At 39.0% G+C, this 19,770-nt stretch overlaps 1 protein-coding gene across 2 annotated transcripts in view; it reads right to left on the bottom strand.

Moving 5' to 3' along the window:
* Window positions 1–2,201: 2,201 nt before the first annotated feature.
* LOC128692090 (GMP reductase 2) overlaps window positions 2,202–19,770 on the bottom strand; it is a 90,036-nt gene continuing 72,467 nt past the window's right edge. For both annotated transcript variants that reach the window (XM_070085163.1, XM_070085162.1), the window contains 2 exons: window positions 13,742–13,944; window positions 2,202–2,709 (listed from right to left, as the gene is read on the bottom strand). In XM_070085163.1, coding sequence (XP_069941264.1) covers window positions 2,505–2,709; window positions 13,742–13,944 — 408 coding nt within the window. In that variant the 3' untranslated portion in view covers window positions 2,202–2,504. The remainder of the gene's footprint in view (window positions 2,710–13,741; window positions 13,945–19,770) is intronic.

Here is a 19,770-nt window from a genome sequence, read left to right on the forward strand (position 1 = left end):
GTGGGACCCTCCCCACAGGTGATGGCGAGCGTTAAAATCAACCAACAACAATATGGGCGGCGGTAAAGATGAAATTAAAAATGCGATATCAGAGATTCAGAATGCACAGGAGGGAGACATAAAGAGAGCAAACTGTAAGCCATCGGTGTAAATACATACAAGCTGCAGTATAATGCAGTGGGGAATGAATAAAAACTTGTTGATACTGTATATCAAGGCATAGAAGAGGTGCACTTTCATTAAAAGATTCGTCAGGTAAAGGATAGGAAGAATGCATCATCAAGTAGCCCAAAATGGAACGAATGACAGCAGAATGAATTTTGGGCTCTTGCAGCCTAACACATGCTGGGGACAAATGGGAGAGCAACAATTGGAGTTCTCCTCAATTGCCCCTAAGGCCACAAATATTCCATTGTAAAAAAGACATTATGTACAAAAATAAAGACAACAAAAAGAAATGATAAAATCAATAGGCTTTTAGGATCAGTAAAGTTAATGTGTGGGGGTAATGATAAGCATGTAAGCAAGGAAGAATTAGAATATTGCGGAGGAATAGATTGATGTATGGGTCACGAAATAGAAGGGGTAGATGGAGGCGCGTTGGCTTCCATTGGGGGTATCATCTCCGTTATATAGCTGGAGATAGCATCTAACGTCTCGGTTGATAACGAAGCCGACGATGCCATGATGTCAGAGACATTGCAAGTAAAGGTGGGAGCAACTACAGAGGCAACCAAAGAGGTCTGAGGAGGGCAGGGAGCATGAGTCTGGAGAGATGCAATGGCTGGGGGAGAAGAGTCCTGCAGTGTAACAGGAGAGGAAGGAGGTTGGAGGGCAACTATGTTACATGGGGGGGGGGAGAGGGAACTACACTAGGGGAGGGTGAACCTCCACCTTTGTGTGAGAGCTGGCTGCCATGTCTAGGGTTGATGTTAGGTAAATAGGTCTAACCATTCGAGGCCATGATGGGCGGGCCCATGCCCAAAACACAGCAGGGTGTGTATTAATCCTCGTTATACTCACCTTCCTTTCAGCCCTGGCAAGTAATTAGACAGCAGACATCGGAGGCAAAATCCCTGGAGGAGGATGCAGATGGTCTTGAGCTGTCAACAAAAAGATGAGTACCCCACTATACAGTGGTCCTTTTATTTCATTAATGTACTCATCTTGCCCAAAATTCCACACAGATAAAGAGCCCCCTCTCACTACGATCAAGGAAACTCCCTCGAGAGCAGTTTATTAATGCTCATGGGAAAGCTCTAAACCCATAAGGGACATGCACCATCTTGTACAACAGTAGGAAATTAAGACTAATCTTGAACAGTGCTTTTCTGTAAACTGTAAGCATGCAATGGATGCAACATTTACTTGCATCAACCCCTCAAGGGAAGCTCCTGAACCTGGTGAGGGGCTCTTGATCTGAGGAATTGAACCTACTCTCCCCTTCCTTGGATCAAATGCCTCCCACTCTCCCAAGCACTCTATGACCACTATGGGGTTATAGTGTTTGGGGGGAAACTATTTCATTGCAATTACAATTGCAATTTTAAAAGACTGTAATAATTTAAAAAAAAATGCAGTTTGAAAAACTGTACCTTACATTATTTGCTCAAGCAAATAATGTGAAGTACAGTATTTGCTTCAGCAAATAATGTTGAAGTTGAAAGTGTAGCATTTAAAGTATGTAGTACCAACATGCAAGAAAAAAAAAAAATTATTTATAATGCTAACTTAGAAAAATATACTAATGGTAGGAAAATAATGGAATGGCAAATCTTGTTAAAACCTTTGAGTGTGAGTGAGCTATTTGCTAGACTATATGAAGTGTGTGCATTAGCTATTCTCTGATATACAGGTAGATTATTTTCAAAATGATTAATTTTTGCTTGGTTAATTGTGTATGATACATATTATTGAATTGCATGAAATATTAAACTTGCATCAAAAAAATATCCAAAGTGTATACATAGCAAGCAGAAGGCTAAAAGGCAATGATTATAAGTATACTGGTCTATCATTACTATTGAATAAAAAAGTTCTGTGTAATATGACAATTTTTGGCTTTCAGTAACATTTAAATATGGAAACCAAGCAAATTATTCATGTGTAATCATTCTGTTTAGTCACTGGCACTTAGGAGAAAATATACATTATAATTACCAATCTGTTCACTTTGTAGGGACTAAAGTATAAGCTATTAATAAGGAACATTATTTCTGTGCATTTACTAATATTTGACTTACAGTAGTGTCATTAAACCAAATTTCTTATGTTCACATCCCCTTTGCTTATTTTATGTACAGTATTGTATAATTATTATAATTATAATAATCAAAAAAGCGCTAAACCTACAAGGGTCATACAGCGCTGTACAGAGTAATAACTTCAGAAAGTATTGTAGTACTATAAAAAGTACTATATAAAAAATTCAGAATAACTGATGGCTAAAAATATGTTATTTATAATTAAATGTCTTCTCATAATCAACATTAATATAGGCATAATCATGACTGCTTTTCTGACTGGAGTCCAGCAAAGATTTCATTGGTCTGCTGAGTAACACGAATGAAAGTGGTGCGTTTAGGAAGCTCCTTAAGTTTACCAGCACCAGTGTATGTACATGCAGATCGTAAGCCACCTAGGATATCCAAAATGGTGACATTTACATCACCTTTATATGGGATTTCTACAGATTTCCCTTCACTTGCCCTGTGGAAAATAATGAAAATGAAAATTAATATCCTAAATTTAATTTATCAAATTTATCATTTATTAAATTTAATTTATTAAATTTATCATTTTTAAATTTGTGCACACATGAATATAAATACTGTTACTGTTCAGAAGGAAGTACTAAATCAGTCTTGGGTATCATACAACACCAATATTTAAAACAGTATATATACACTGTCTTCAAAAGATGTGATCATGCATTATGTACTCCTGATAATTGTGTTTCTGGCTAGAGTAGTTTTTGGAACAAGAGTGGGTCCAGGAATGTTGGCACCTATGCATTCTTGTGATAGTATGGAATTTTATGAATCTTGAGTCATTTTAACCCTTTGACTGTTTTCGACGTATAAATACGTCTTACGAGCCAATGTTTCTGACGTATATATACTCAATAATTCTAGCGGCTTCAAATCAAGTGGGAGAAAGCTGGTAGGCCCACATGTGAGAGAATGGGTCTGTGTGGTCAGTGTGCACCACATAAAAAAAATCCTGCAGCACACATTGCGTAATGAGAAAAAAAAAACTGATCGTTTTTTTGGAATAAAATGCCGACTTTGAGGTGTATTTTCGTATAGTATTTATCATTGTATTCGCGTTTTCATGGTCTTAGGTGATAAAATGGAAAACATATTACAGAAATAGAGATGATTTTCATTACTTTTACGATGAAAACGACCTTGAAACTAAGCTCAAAGTAGCGAAAATGTTCGATTTTTACCAATGTTGAAGAGTAAATAAATCACACCACACGTCCAATACACGTCAACTAGGGAGTCTAATATTCTTTCACTAGTGCACTGATATTATTTATACCATTTTTACAATAATGCAGTCGTCTGCATAACAGTAAATTTTGTATTTTTTTGTATGAATAAAAAATCAAAATAGAAAGCAATAATAATATAAGAGGGGCCTAGAGATGTGACTAATGAACAGAGCATATGTTATTTTAGTGCCACGAATGTCTACCTTGTTTATTCAGGACCCTATTTTGAAATTGGCATCTTTTTTATTTTGCGTGAAATTGGCCAAATTGCCAATTTCTGACCACCATATTGGGTAGTCCAAATTAGTAAATGGGAGGTTTCTTGTACTCAGCTGATAGATAAAATGGAGTTCTAAAGAAATAGCTATGAGTTTGGTCAACTGGAACAATGGAATTGGCTGAAAATTGGGCTCAAAGTCGGCGAAATCGCCGATACTCATATGTCGCCGAGACCGCTAACTTCGCGGGACCATAATTCCACGAGTTTTCGACCAAATTTCGAACTTTTGGTGTCATTACCATCGGGAAAAGATTCTCTATCATTTCATAAGAAAAAATAATTTTTTTTTTTCAAAAATTGAGCGACATAGAATGACAGTTTCAGAGAGGGGCCTGAAACAGTCAAAGGGTTAAACTCAGAAAAACTGGGCCAAGATAAAAACAAAGTGGAACTTTCAGTACCAAAATAGTACATTTAATTCTAGGTATACAACCGAAATGCCATTATGTCATTGGCAGCAAACGCCTGCACCTCACCTCTACGAGTGCCAGCGTCAAACCTGGGCATATGCTTACGATTTCCACACACTGCCACACACATCTGTCACGTTCACTCGCAAAAAGTCACCGAGTGAGGGGCTTGTGTACCAGTTATCAGTATGTAATATGTGCCCCTTACCAAGATATGGTTCAATCAGTGTTCTAACCACATCACCAGAGATGCCCAATAACTTCCTGGTATTTTGCAATGTATTACTTCCAGTGTACACAATAATATCCAATACAACACCACTCAGCAGTCACAAAGCACAAACAACTTTATACCAAGGCGTTTCCTCTTGCTTGTATATACTGCTTCAACGACAGTCTTCCTTTGAACAGAATCAAAGACTCATCAATAACAAGCTTCCTGAAGGGATAAAAATACATATTGAAATTCTGTTTCAGATACACAAACACATTCCTAATCTTATATAACCTGTCATTTCTGTCAGGCCTGGTTTTGTCTGAGAAGTGAAGCATACATAATAGTAGCACAAATTGATTCACTCTTATTACATCACTGAAACCTGGGGTTGCAATCAGGCGGTCTGTTGACCAGTATGATTTGACACTGTGCTTATATACATGTGGCATAAGCATTATTGTGGCAAAGAAAAGATGCATCTCAGCCACAGTTGTCTCCTCCACTGGTGTAGGCGTGATTTTGGTGAAAGTATTGTGTTTGCCATGGTGTACCCGAAGTATCTGTTGCTTTCCCTGACAATAATTTCCATCAGGGGTTCGTCAAAGAATAACTCGAAACATTCTAGTTCAGTGGCATTGTTCCCAAGTGTATGAGATGGCCATATTCCACTTTGACTTTCATCAAAGTGATGGGGACTGGGAACAAAATTGTCAGCTTCCTGCCAATCCCAGGTGCGGTCTGCTGGTGGGTACTGGATATTGACAGGTGGTTGTGGAGGTTGTGGCTATGGAGGTTGTGGTTGTGGAGGCTGGTGTGGTGGGTGGGTGGGGGATGGTGGCCTTTGTTGTAGTTCAGCTGAGTCAGCGGCATGGGTGGCAGCATGGCCTACTGCTGGTGCCTCACAGCTGGCACCACCACCAGATACATGCACATTTTCCATCCCAATTGCAACACTATCATCTTCATTTTCACTATCTGTTCCTGTTGTACAGCCATGGGATGTACTCAGAGATGTACTCCTTCCCTTTGAAATAGCATATGGCACACTACCAGAGCGCATATCCCGTCGTATATACCGACGCTTCACTGGAGAATATTCTACTTAACCCTCGCTACTGGAACTGTTTTCAAGAGCTTGTAGCTCATATTCACTATCACTATCACCATTGCTCACATCCGAGTCCTGGATATGGGAAAATACGAGTTGCCTCTTTTGTTCTGTTACAACTGAATGTGAACAAGACGGTCCAGAACCAGAGACGGAAGGTTGAGGGTCATCTGGATTTTCCTCACTATTACCGGTATTATAGTCATTAGTTTCGGTCACAACCTCATCAAAACCTTGAAAGTCATCTTCACTGACACTTCCATCTGTATTAGAACTGTCACTGGGGAATAAAAGTGTTCCAATTCACCGAGGAGTGAGGAGTTTCTTACTGCGAGGCATGGTGAACAAGGTGTACTAAAATGGCATTCCCACAATGCACCACTGGGTCCCCGAATTTTTTCCTACTGCGTACACTGACCACGCAGACCCATTCTCTCACATCTAGGCCTACCAGCCTTTTCCCACTTGATTTGAAGGTGCTACAATTTATGCCGAAATTATCATTAGCTGAATTAATTTTCCCCATAAGAAATAATGGAAATCAAATTAATCCGTTCCTGACACCCCAAAGTATGAAAAAAAAAATTTTACCACATGAAATATTAATTTTAATACACACAAACTGAAGAAGACATGCACAATTACTACTCTACTAAGAATAGAATACACGATACTTAACTTTATTGAAGATCTGGTGATGACTGATGGGATGGGAGGAAGGGAGAGTGTGGAAGTTATTGTTTAGAAGGGTAATCCCCTTCCATTAGGACTTGAGGTAGCAAGTCCTTTTCCGGGGTTACTTCCCTTCTTTTAACCCTTTGGGGGTCAACAGGTCCTCTCAGAGACTTGTTCTCAGGGTCGGCCAAATTTAAAAAAAAAAAAAAATTATTTTTCCTTATGAAAAGATAGAGAATCTTTTCCCGATCATAACGGCACCAAATGTATGAAATTTGATGGAAAACTTACGGAATTATGCTCTCGCGAAGTTAGCGGTCTCGACGATGTTTACGCATCGGCGATTTTGCCCACTTTGAGCCCTATTTTCGGCCAATTCCAGTGTACTAGTCGACAAAAATCATAACTATTTCGCTAAAACTCTATTTTTTCTATCGAATGAGTACAAGAAACTACCCATTTACCGATTTCAACTATCCAATAAAGTGGTCAGAATTTAGCAATTTTGCCAATTTCACACAAATTTCAAAAGATGCCAATTTCCGAATAGGGTTCAGAATAAACAAGAAAGACATTCCTGGCACTAAAATAACAAGTTCTCTGTTCGTTAGTCATATCCCCAGGCCCCTCTTATATTTCTTTGGCTTTCCACTTTGAATTTTTATTCTCACAAAAAAAATAAGATTTACTGTTATGCAGACTACTGCATTAGTGCAGAAATGGTATAAATAATATCAGCGCACTTGTGAAAGAATATTAGACTCACCAGTTGATGTGTATTGGACGTTTGGCATGATTTGTTTACTTTTGAACTTTGGTAAAAATCGAACATTTCTGCTACTTTGAGCTCAATTTCAAGGTACTTTTCATTGTAAAACCAGTCATAATCATCTGAATTTCTGTAATATGTCTTCCATTCTATAAAATGAGACCAAGAAAACTAGAATACAACAATAAATACCATACGAAAATACAGTGCAAAGTCGCTGTTTTAATCCAAAAACACGGTCAGTTTTTTTTTCTCATTATGCACTATGTGCTGCAGGATTTTTTTTATACTGCGCACACTGACCACATAGACCCATTCTTACATATGTAGGCCTACCAGCTTTCTCTCACTAGATTTGAGGGCACTAGAATTTAGGCGTACTAGTACGTCAAAAACCCTGGGTCGTAAGACGTACTAGTACGTCCGAAACTCCCAAAGGGTTAAGGCCACTAAGACCAGCTTGAGTCACTGGACCTCTGTTGCACAACAAATCTATCCATAGAGCTCTATACCTCCCGTTCCTTTAAGACTTTCCTAAAATGGGCCATAACATTGTCATTGTACAGGTTGCCAACACAGCTTGCAGTAGCTGTGTCAGGGTGATTTTCATCCGTAAAGGTTTGCAGTTCAACCCACTTTGCACACATTTCCTTAATCTTTGAAGAAGGCAACTTCCTCAATTTCTCTCTCCCTCCTCAGAAGCAGTTTCCTCAGGTCTGGCCTCTTGCTGTTGAAGATGATCTTGCAGCTCATCAGTGGTTAGTTCTTCACTGTCCTCCTCCACCAACTCTTCCACATCCTCCCCACTAACCTCCAACCCCAAGGACTTCCCCACTGCCACAATGGATTCCACAACTGGCATACACTTCTCAGGGTTAGCCCCAAACCCTTCAAAATCCCTTTTTCTACACACTGTGGCCACAGTTTCTTCCAAGCAGAGTTCAAAGTCCTCTTAGTCACTCCCTCCCAAGCCTTACCTATAAGGCTTTCTCAACTGAGGATACTAAAGTGATCTTTCCAAAACTCTCTTAGAGTCAATCGAGTGTCTGAGGTCACTTCAAAGCACTTCTGAAACAGCTGTGGTGGAGAGTTTTTTGAAGTTTGAAATGACCTGCTGGTTCATGGGCTGCAAGAGAGTGGTGGTATTAGGAGGCAAAAACTTGACCTTAACCCTTTCAGGGTCCAAGGCCAAAATCTGAAGGGGTGCCCCAGTGTCCAAGAAATTTCGAGGAGAGGAAAAGAAAAAAAAAAAAAAAAAAAAAAAAAAAAATTACAAAATTAAAGACAATATTTTCGTGAAGGTAATAACACAACAAAAAATTTTCTGATCAATACTTACCGAGATACAGTGGCGGGAAGTTGACCCAAAATGACTGGGTGGCGGCAACATCAGCGACTTCCGCAAAATCGCATTTTTTTTATTTACCTTTTTTATACTTTTTTCTTTTTTAATTTTTTTCTTTTTCTAGTAACATTTGTGGTCTGTGAGACCAATATAATGTATATTGTATAAGTGTACACTCATTGTATTCAACACAACAACTGCACTAATTTATCATTATATTGCTTACAAAACTTGTTTACAAGTTTATTGTAAACAAAATGATGAAAATATTAGTGTGGTTACTGTGTTGAATACAACGATACCATATAGTACTATATGGTACAATGGTGCCATAGGGTGCAATGGTACCATATGGTACAATGGCACCATATGACACAATGGTACCATATGGTAGAATATGATACAATGGTACCATATGGTACAATGGTAGAATATGGTACAATGGTACCATATGGTGTAATGGTACCTTATGGTACAATGATACCATATGGTTCATTGTACCATATGGTACTGTTGTATTCAACACTAAACACACTAATATTTTCATCATTATTTCATTTACAATAATTGTTTACAACAAAAATATGCAAAAATGTTGTATATTAGTAATGTTCTATTATATATTTACAAATGTACAGGAACTGGACATGTTCCTTGAGGTGGATGACAAAGCGCTTTGTTTTGGAAACTGCAGAGTCACTAGCTAGCTAGGATCGTCACTCACTCAGTTTTGCCTGGTGGCAGCAATATCTCTGACCATATGGCACATGGTAGCATATGTTACAGGGTACCATATGGTGCAGGGTACCATATAGTGCAGGACACCATATGGTGCAGGACACCATATGGTACAGGACACCATATGGTACAGGACACCATATGGTACAGGACACCATATGGTACAGGACACCATATGGTACAGGACACCATATGGTACAGGACACCATATGGTACAGGACACCATATGGTACAGGACACCATATGGTACAGGACACCATATGGTACAGGACACCATATGGTACAGGACACCATATGGTACAGGACACCATATGGTACAGGACACCATATGGTACAGGACACCATATGGTACAGATACAGGGATCCCTATGGAAATAAGTCACCCTGATTTTTTTGGGTTATCCTAGGATTTTATACATATGCTGCTATGTATGATAATCTATGTAACTGTATTTGTGTATACCTGAATAAACTTACTCAAGCACATGTGGCATCGTAAGTTTATTTAGGTATACACAAATAAAGTTACAAAGATTATCATACATAGCATATGTTTGGAGAACCTAGGATAACCAAAAAAAAGTCAGACTTATTTCCAATAGGGCCCCTATACCCTGTACCATATGGTACAATGTACCATATGGTATAATATACCATATGATACAATGTACTATATGGTACATTGTACCATATGGTACCATTGTACCCTATGATACCATTGTATGACATGGCACCATTGTACCATATGGTACCATCCTTTAGTTTCTGCACTACTCTCTTGTTAGGAACTGTGTCGAAGGCCTTCTTGCAGTCCAAGAAAATGCAATTAACCCACTCCTTTCTCTCATGCCTTACTTCTGTAACTTTGTCATAAAACTCCAGAAAGCTTGTGACACAGGATTTGCCTTCCATGAATCCGTGCTGGTTGTCGTTTATAATCTTGTTCCGTTCCAGGTGCTCCACCACTCTCCTCCTGATAATCTTCTCCATGACTTTGCATACTATACACGTCAGTGACACTGGTCTGTAGTTTAGAGCCTCTTTTCTATCTCATTTTTTAAAAATGGGAACTACAATTGCCATCTTCCATACCTTGGGTAGTTGCCCAGTTTCAAGGGATGTGTTGAAGATTGTGGTTAATGGCACACACAGCATTTCTGCTCCCTCTCTAAGGACCCACGGGTAGATATTGTCCGGTCCCATTGCCTCTGAGGTATCAAGGTCACTGAGCAACTTTTTCGCCTCCTCCTCAGTATGTGTGTATGTACTCACCTAATTGTGGTTGCAGGGGTCGAGACGACAACTGGCCCTGCCTCTTCACTGAGTGCTACTAAGTCCTCTCTCTCCCTGCTCCATGAGCTTTATCATACCTCATTTTAAAGCTATGTATGGTTCCTGCCTCCACTACATCACCTGCTAGGCTATTCCACTTCCTGACTACTCTATGACTGAAGAAATACTTCCTAACATACCTTTGACTCATCTGGGTCTTCAACTTCCAAGAGTGACCCCTCATTTCTGTGTCCCCTCTCTGTCCACCTTGTCTATTCCATGCAGTATTTTGTATGTTATCATGTCTCCCCTAACCCTCCTGTCCTCCAGTGTCATCAGGCCAATTTCCCTCAACCTTTCCTCGTAGGACATTCCCCTTAGCTCTGGAACTAACCTTGTTGCAAACCTTTGCACTTTCTCTAATTTCTTGACGTGCTTGATCAAGTGTGGGTTCCAAACAGGTGCTGCATACTCCAATATGGGCCTGACGTACAGTGTCTTGAACAATTCCTTACTAAGGTATCGGAAAGCTATTCTCAGGTTTGCCAGGTGCCCATATGCTACAGCAGTTATCTGGTTGATGTGTGCTTCCGTAGATGTGCTCGGTGTTATACTCATCCCAAGATCTTTCTCCTTGAGCAAAGTTTGCAGTCTTTAGCCACCTAGCCTATACTCCGTCTGTGGTCTTCTTTGCCCTTCCCCGATCTTCATGACTTTGCATTTGGCGGGGTTAAATTTGAGAAGCCACTTGCTGGACCAGGTGTCCAGTCTGTCCAGGTCTCTTTGGAGTCCTACCTGATGTTCATCTAATTTAATTGTCCTCATTAACTTCACATCATCTACGAACAGGGACACTTCTGAGTCTAACCCTTCCGTCATATCATTCTCAAATACCAGAAATAGCACTGGTCCTAGGACAGACCCCCGTGGGACCCCGCTCGTCACAGGTGCCCACTGTGATGCCTCATCATGTACCATGACTCGTTGCCTCCCTGTCGGGTATTCTCTGATCCATTGCAGCACCCTTCCTGTTATATGCACCTGATCCTTTAGCTTCTGCACCAATCTCCTGTGAGGAACTGTGTCGAAGGCCTTCTTGCAGTCCAAGAAGATGCAATTAACCCACCCCTCTCTCTCTCTCTCTCTCTCTCTCTCTCTCTCTCTCTCTCTCTCTCTCGTGTCTTACTTGTTACTTTATCATAAAACTCCAGTAGGTTTGTGACACAGGATTTGCCTTCCATAAAACCGTGCTGGTTGGCGTTTATACTCTTGTTCCGTTCCAGGTGCTCTACCACTCTCCTCCCGATAATCTTCTCCATTACTTTGCATGCTACGCACATCAGTGACACTGGTCTATAGTTTAGTGCCTCTTTTCTGTCTCCTTTTTTAAATATGGGTACTACATGTGTGTGTGTGCCTGTGTGTGTGTGTGCCTGTGTGTGTGTGCCTGTGTGTGTGTGTGCCTGTGTGTCTGTGTGCCTGTGTGTGTGTGCGCCTGTGTGTGTGTGCCTGTGTGTGTGTGTGCCTGTGTGTGTGTGTGCCTGTGTGTGTGTGTGCCTGTGTGTGTGTGCCTGTGTGTGTGTGTGCCTGTGTGTGTGTGTGTGCCTGTGTGTGTGTGCCTATGTGTGTGTGCATGTGTTCTGTGCGTGTGTTCTGTGCGTGTGTTGTGTGCGTGTGTTGTGTGCGTGTGTTGTGTGCGTGTGTTGTGTGTGTGTGTTGTGTGTGTTGTGTGTGCACATATACCTCAACGCACCACTCACCTTTTTTCCCTCATCAATTCTATGATTAACCTCATCCTTCATAAATCCATCCGCCGACACGTCAACTCCCAAGTATCTGAAAACATTCACTTCTTCCATACTCCTCCTCCCCAATTTGATATCCAATTTTTCTTTATCTAAATCATTTGATACCCTCATCACCTTACTCTTTTCTATGTTCACTTTCAACTTTCTACCTTTACACACATTCCCAAACTCATCCACTAACCTTTGCAATTTTTCTTTAGAATCTCCCATAAGCACAGTATCATCAGTGAAAAGTAACTGTGTCAATTCCCATTTTGAATTTGATTCCCCATAATTTAATCCCACCCCTCTCCTGAACACCCTAGCATTTACTTCTTTTACAACCCCATCTATAAATATATTAAACAACCATGGTGACATTACACATCCCTGTCTAAGACCTACTTTTACCGGGAAGTATTCTCCCTCTCTTCTACACACCCTAACCTGAGCCTCACTATCCTCATAAAAACTCTTAACAGCATTTAGTAACTTACCACCTATTCCACATACTTGCAACATTTGCCACATTGCTCCTCTATCCACTCTATCATATGCCTTTTCTAAATCCATAAATGCAATAAAAACTACCCAAGAAATGTAATTATAAATCTTTAAAATTGCTAGAAATACTTTTTACAATCCAAAAAGGGACACCCAACCTTATTCAACTAAAAATATGTTGATTCTCCCTTACCATGAAAACCTGGTTGATGCACCTTCTCTTCTTAAGACTTTTAATATCAAAGTTGTATTTAAATATCTTGATACAGTAAAAAAAACTTCTGATAAAGAATTCCCCCCAAAATGCTGACAGATGTCTATAAGATTCCTTGTAAAATTTGCGATAAAGTTTATTACGGTCAAACTGGTAAAAGTCTCGAACTAAGATTAAAACATAAATATAACATTAGAACTGGACAAGATTCCAATACTCTATTTATTCATGTGAGAGATTTTAACCATCCAACTGATTTTCAAAAAGTTGAGAAAGTTGTATCAAGCAAGTCCATGTTTAGTTAGTTTAATATGTTTATTATGCATCTTTCTTTCATAAAAAGCAGTTTTGAAATAATATGAATATTTCCTTTGGTTTATATAAATTAGATCCATTTATAATTAATAGAATTTGGGAAGAATTTAATAATACATTGGACAAATAATAAATCTTAATTCTTGGGTAGAATAATTTGTCTGTGGGTTGCCGTGAAGGACCTATCTAGTTGGGCCAGCGGGCCTACTGCAGTGTTCGCTTTCTTATGAGTCGCGCGTCAGGTGTTGCTGTGTTATAACCTGTAACCCTGTCAAACTACTATTTTGTTTAATTACATTACCTAATAGAATACTCCATTCTCTTGAATGCACAGTAACTCATCTAATGACCTTATGACCTGTTTCTGCACTACAAATCATTGATTTCACTCAATCTGATTCGATTATATTATACATTATGCTACAAATTTGTACAAGTTTAATGCTTCTTATTTGAAATACTCAAATATAATAAAACGACAAAATCTAATAACTACTTAATAATGATGCTTAATTTAATTTACAGTACTGTACTTATTCGAGGGATGTGCTGAAGAACATTTCTGTTACTAAATTATGAGTGAATAAAATACATGTATATTCTCTTACCTGTATTCAGCAACACCACCAGAGTACTTCTGCATTGCTGTTGCACTAGACATGCCATAAAACTGTTTCATTTTTTTTCCATTGCGTTCTATTATCTCTCCTCCTGATTGGTCATGGCCAGCCAACATCCCACCCATCATAACAAAATCTGCTCCAGCTCCAAAAGCCTTGGCAATATCTCCTGGACAGGTGCAACCACCATCCTGTAAAAAAAAAAAAAGAAGTTTAAATGTACATGGGGTAACTGACTTATAGAAATAGAGGTCTAAGTTTTTAGTAAATTACTATTATACTTGGCAGGAGCACCCAGGGAAGCACAGGCAACCAGGTTTGAATGAAGGGGAAAACAAGTGCATTTCCATGAATGAAGAGCTCCTTGCCAGTATCAAGGAAACTTTTTGTGTGTGTAAAGTTATAGTGTAACACAGAACCTTCAAGGAGGGGGACAAACTCAATGCTGGTGAAGGGCTCTTGATAAAACCTGATTGCCTTTCATTCCTCAGGTGCTGTGTGACCCCCTACAAATTTAGCTCTTTCCCATAACAAAATCATGCTTAGTGGGATTTCACTGGGCAATTACGAATATACAGTAGGGCCCCATTTTATGGAGTTTCACCCTATGGCTTTCTGCTAATACGACAATTTCAAATTATGACCAAAATTTGCTATACGGCGAGCAGTCTTTCAAATATGGCATGCCCCACCCGGTTTGTTTACATTCTACGTGAGCACCTCTCTCTATTATGCCTGGAAATTTTCCCAAATTTCAAGCGTTTTAAAGTTATTGTGTATTTTATATACTCTGATAATTATACTTACGTGTACCTGTACCTAAATATACTTACACACTGTGCTGGCGTGCAGGTACACATTAAAATCACTAAGAGTCTCTCTACTCAACATCATATAATCTGTTGGGTGCATTAAATGTTTATATTACATTAACATAATCATTAACCCGTAAACGGTCCAAACGTATATATATGTTTTTTCAACATTTGAAAGTATGTAAAAAAGTAGATCTTTTTGTTTTTCTACATTTGAAAATGTGTAAAAAAACTTTGATCTACTTTTTTTTTTGTTATATTTGAAAATATGTAAAAAAACTTAGATCTACTGTTGTAGCACTACATATGTGAACGTAGATCTGCTTGGACCATTTATGGGTTAAACAGGGAGGTACAGTGGACCCCCGGTTAACGATTTTAATCCGTGCAAGAGGGGTAATTGTTATGCGAAATAATCGTTATGTGAATGAATTTTCCCCATAAGAAATAATGGAAATAAAATTAATCCGTGCAAGACACCCAAAAGTATGAAAAAAAAAATTTTACTACATGAAATATACATTTTCCCACACACAAAGAGAAGGATACATGCACAATAGTAGAGTAGTACATGCACAGTATATATTGTGCATGTACTAGTCTACTAAATGAAGAATAAATGACACTTACCTTTATTGAAGATGCAGCAATGACTGATGAGACACTGTGTCCTGGGAGTGCCTTTTCCTCCTGAGTACTGTAGGTCCTGTTTGGCATTTTCTTCCAGAACAGGCCTTATCACACTGTGTATGCCACTACGATTCTTAAATCTCTCAAACCAACCTTTGCTGGCTTTAAATTCACCAATATGAGCACTAGTTCCAGGCATTTTTCCCTGTTCACCTGGGTGTTAGTCGACTTGTGTGGGTTGCATCCTGGGAGACAAGATTAAGGACCCCAATGGAAATAAGTTAGACAGTCTTCGATGACACTGACTTTTTTGGGTTATCCTGGGTGGCAAATCCTCTGGGGTTAATTGTTTCTTGGTATTCTCAATAAGCCACACCAACAACGGTGCTACAGCAGCAGCAGCAGCTGACAGTGCAGCAGCAGCAGCAGCTGACAGTGCAGCAGCAGCAGCAGCTGACAGTGCAGCAGCAGCAGCAGCTGTACCACCAATAGTAGCGATGGTTGATTGGGGTTTATTATACAACCTGGCCAGCTCGGAGACATGCACTCCACTTTCATACTTATCAATGATCTTTTTCTTCATCTCTATTGTAATTCTCACCCTTATTGCTGTAGGGTTGGCACTAGAAGCTTTCTTGGGGCCCATGGTCACTTATTTTCCAGAAAAAGCACCGAAAACACTGTAATAATACGAAATATTCCGATTGTATGCTTGGATGTTACCGCGGAGGCTGGCTGGTAAACAATGCCACCGGCGGAACATGTGAGCGTGGCTCAGGCCGCACATTGGACGCGTCTCGGACGAAAATCGGTAAGCGGGTTTTTAAGCGGTATGTGAGGCAAAATTTTTGCGATTAAAGTAAGCGGTATGCGAAATAATAGCTATGTGATGCCATCGTTATGCGGGGGTCCACTGTACTACCGTCCTGCCAAGCGAGTGTAAAACGGAAGCCTGTAATTGTTTTACATGATGGTAGGATTGTTGGTGTCCTTTTTTCTGTCTCATAAACATGCAAGATTTCAGGTACGTCTTGCTACTTCTACTTACACTTAGGTCACACTACACATACATGCACAAGCATATATATACATACATACCCCTCTGGGTTTTCTTCTATTTTCTTTCTAGTTGTTCTTCTTGTTTATTTCCTCTTATCTCCATGGGGAAGTGGGACAGAATTCTTCCTCCATAAGCCAACCGTGTCGTAAGACGCGACTAAAATACCGGGAGCAAGGGGCTAGTAACCCCTTCTCCTGTACATATTACTAAATGTAAAAGAAGAAACTTTCGTTTTTCCTTTTGGTCCACCCCGCCTCGGTGGGATACGGCTGGTGTGTTGAAAGTATCATTAAACATGCTACATAACATATAAATATGATACACCCACAGTATAAAAACTGATAAATATGAGTTTTGTTTACCAAGCGGTTGGTGGGAAGGTTGGAAGAATTATGTTTTCTCTAGTTAAACACCAGTAACCTAACTAGAAATTTATGCCTTTCGTATGCCTTCACTGTCTATAGCTAATCATGACCCTTGTGGGTTTAGTGCTTCTTTTTTATTATAATAATAATAACTTGTAAGAATAACAATAACTTGTAATAATAATAATTTGTAATAATAATAATTTGTAATAATAATTTGTCAGAGCATCATTTCTTCTAAAAATTACATGAGAATGGAAGTGTTGGTCTTTATTTATTCTACTGTACCACTGTGGAGACAACTTGTACACAATGTAAGGTGTTTGTATGAACATGTATCAACCATAAATGAGACAGTTTGTTTACATAAGTACTCTGCTGCTCTGTCATCTTACTCGTTCTCTCTCTCTCTCTCTCTCTCTCTTGTTTATTCATTTTTATCTCGCTTACTCACCTCTCACCCTACATTAGGACTACAAATATTGGCAGTTTGGAGGGATATGTTGTGTATCTTTATACGTATATACTTCTAAACTGTTGTATTCTGAGCACCACTGCAAAAACAGTGATAATGTGTGAGTGTGGTGAAAGTGTTGTATGATGATGAAAGTATTTTCTTTTTGGGGATTTTCATTCTTTTTTGGGTCACCCTGCCTCGGTGGGAGACGGCCGACTTGTTGAAAAAAAAAAAAGTAATGAGTGCACTGTATACGCATTTTATTGCTCTAGGGTACTTTAAATGTCATAGTAGGTGGGGGTGGCCAGGCGGGGTGCCATACCTCCCACACGACTTTCTACAACTAAATACTTTTCACCTCTCGCCCTACATTAAGACCACAAATATTTTAAGGTAAGTAATGAGCATACTGTATATGCACTTTATCACTTTAGGGCACTAAGTGTCGTAGTATATTATGTGTGGGTGAGGTGGCCAGAAGGGCTACCACACCTGACTTCTTACAGTAAATACAAGTACCATCCGACTTACGACCGAGCTTGGTTCTGACCAACTGGTCGTAAGTCAAAATGGATGCAAGTCGAACCTTTGAAAATTGCCGACATACTGTGCAGGGCATAATGTCAAACCTTTGCTATATAAACTACCTACATAGTACTGTAATGCAATGTACAATCATTATTTCATTTTTACCATAATGTACTATTGATATATTTTAATCATTTATGTACTGTATATTATGTATACATGGTAGTGGACTGTATTGTAATTTTTACATCTCATACAGTATCATATGTTACTGTTATCTTTAAGTATTATCGACACAGTGGAATGGGAGAATACCACTGGTAGTGTTATCCTGCCAGAATGTACTACAGCCTATATCCTAAGCCTATATCCAGAAACAACTCTGGAACATGTGTAATACGTATCCGGCTGGCTGGCTGGCTAACAGGCTGGCCGGCCGGCTGGGTGGGTGGTTGGCTGCCTGACTGATTGAATTTGGCTGTCTCTAAATCTGTATCTGTCTGTCTCTATCTCTGTCTCTCACACAGGTACACATTACAAGTAAAGTTATCATACATAGTATAAATTACCTAGGATAACCCAAAAAATCCAGACAAAGTGCTACACAGTGGATTTGTGCTCCAGTGCCCTAAATTAATAATAATAATAATTATTATTACAATAATATGTACTAATATTAATAATAATAATATTATTAAACTATAATAATAATGTTGACTCATTACTTACCTTAAAATATCTGTAGTCTTAATGTAGAGTGAGAGGTGAGTAAACAAGATTAAATGAATAAATGAGAGAGAGAGAATGAGAGTGTAGAAGGTTTGCGAGTTTTGTAAATAAAACTAGCTGTTGTTGTTGTTGTTGTTACCAGCCCAGACACGAATGGTTTTTGTTCACTCCGTCAAGCCAACTGGAAAAACATCTCATATTTATGTTAATTTGTATGTTTATATGTTACATAGCATGTTTATTATATAAATTTGAAAAATCATAGATGAATTAAGCAAAATGTCTATACAGTGGACCCCTGCATAACGATCACCTCCAAATGCGACCAATTATGTAAGTGTATTTATGTAAGTGCGTTTGTACGTGTATGTTTGGGGGTCTGAAATGGACTAATCTACTTCACAATATTCCTTATGGGAACAAATTCAGTCAGTACTGGCACCTGAACATACTTCTGGAGTGAAAAAATATCGTTAACCGGGGGTCCACTGTATTAATGTTTTATACACATTTAATGCACCTCAAAGTGATTATTATTGTGTTATTATTAATATGGCATCTTAAGAGACCAATAGCACACTCTTAATGATTTTAATGTGTACCTACATGCCAGCACATGTGCAAGATGTCGAGTTTAAAGCAGTCAAGTTCATATTTTATTCATTCTAGAGTATATCATGTTATTTATATTGTTTATTATGCCATATTAGATGAATTGTGATAGATAAATAAGCCGTAGGGGCCATGGTGAAATTTACTGTCCAGTTAGTACAGTTAATACAGTATATGTTGCTGATAGGGCAGGGTTACTCAAACTGATGCTGCCTGCATGGAGCATTGCCGCCACAAGTATCGCCAAATATTGTACAGCAGTATGCATCAGCCGGCCCAGCTCAGCTGCCAGATGAACGGTCGTAAGTCAAGTGGACGTATGTCGAGCAGGTCATAAGTCGAATGGTAGGTGTACAGTGGACCCTCGGCTAACAATATTAATCCATTCCAGAGAGCTCATCGTTAGACGAAATTACCGTTATCCGAATTAATTTTCCCCATAAGAAATAATGGAAGTCCAATTAATCCATTCCAGACATCTGAAAGTATTAAAAATTTTTTTTTTTTTTCATGAAATATATATTTCCCTACAAAGAAAACAATGAGACATGCACAATAACTATATAAATAAATGTTAAAATGACACCTTTATTGAAGAGTATTGATGAGTGATGAGACTGTTTTTCTTGAACACTCTGGGATTTTCAGAGTGATACATGAGTAAAGGCTTCACTTTGCAATCCCCACTAGCATTACAACAAAACATGAGAGTCAGCCTGTCTTTCATAGGCTTGTGTCCTGGGAGTGCCTTTTCCTCCCGAGTAATGTAGGTCCTGTTTGGCATTTTCTTCCAGAACAGGCCTGTTTCGTCACAATTGAAC

This window comes from Cherax quadricarinatus, chromosome 15, assembly GCF_038502225.1.
Source record: "Cherax quadricarinatus isolate ZL_2023a chromosome 15, ASM3850222v1, whole genome shotgun sequence".
Lineage (NCBI taxonomy): Eukaryota > Metazoa > Arthropoda > Malacostraca > Decapoda > Parastacidae > Cherax > Cherax quadricarinatus.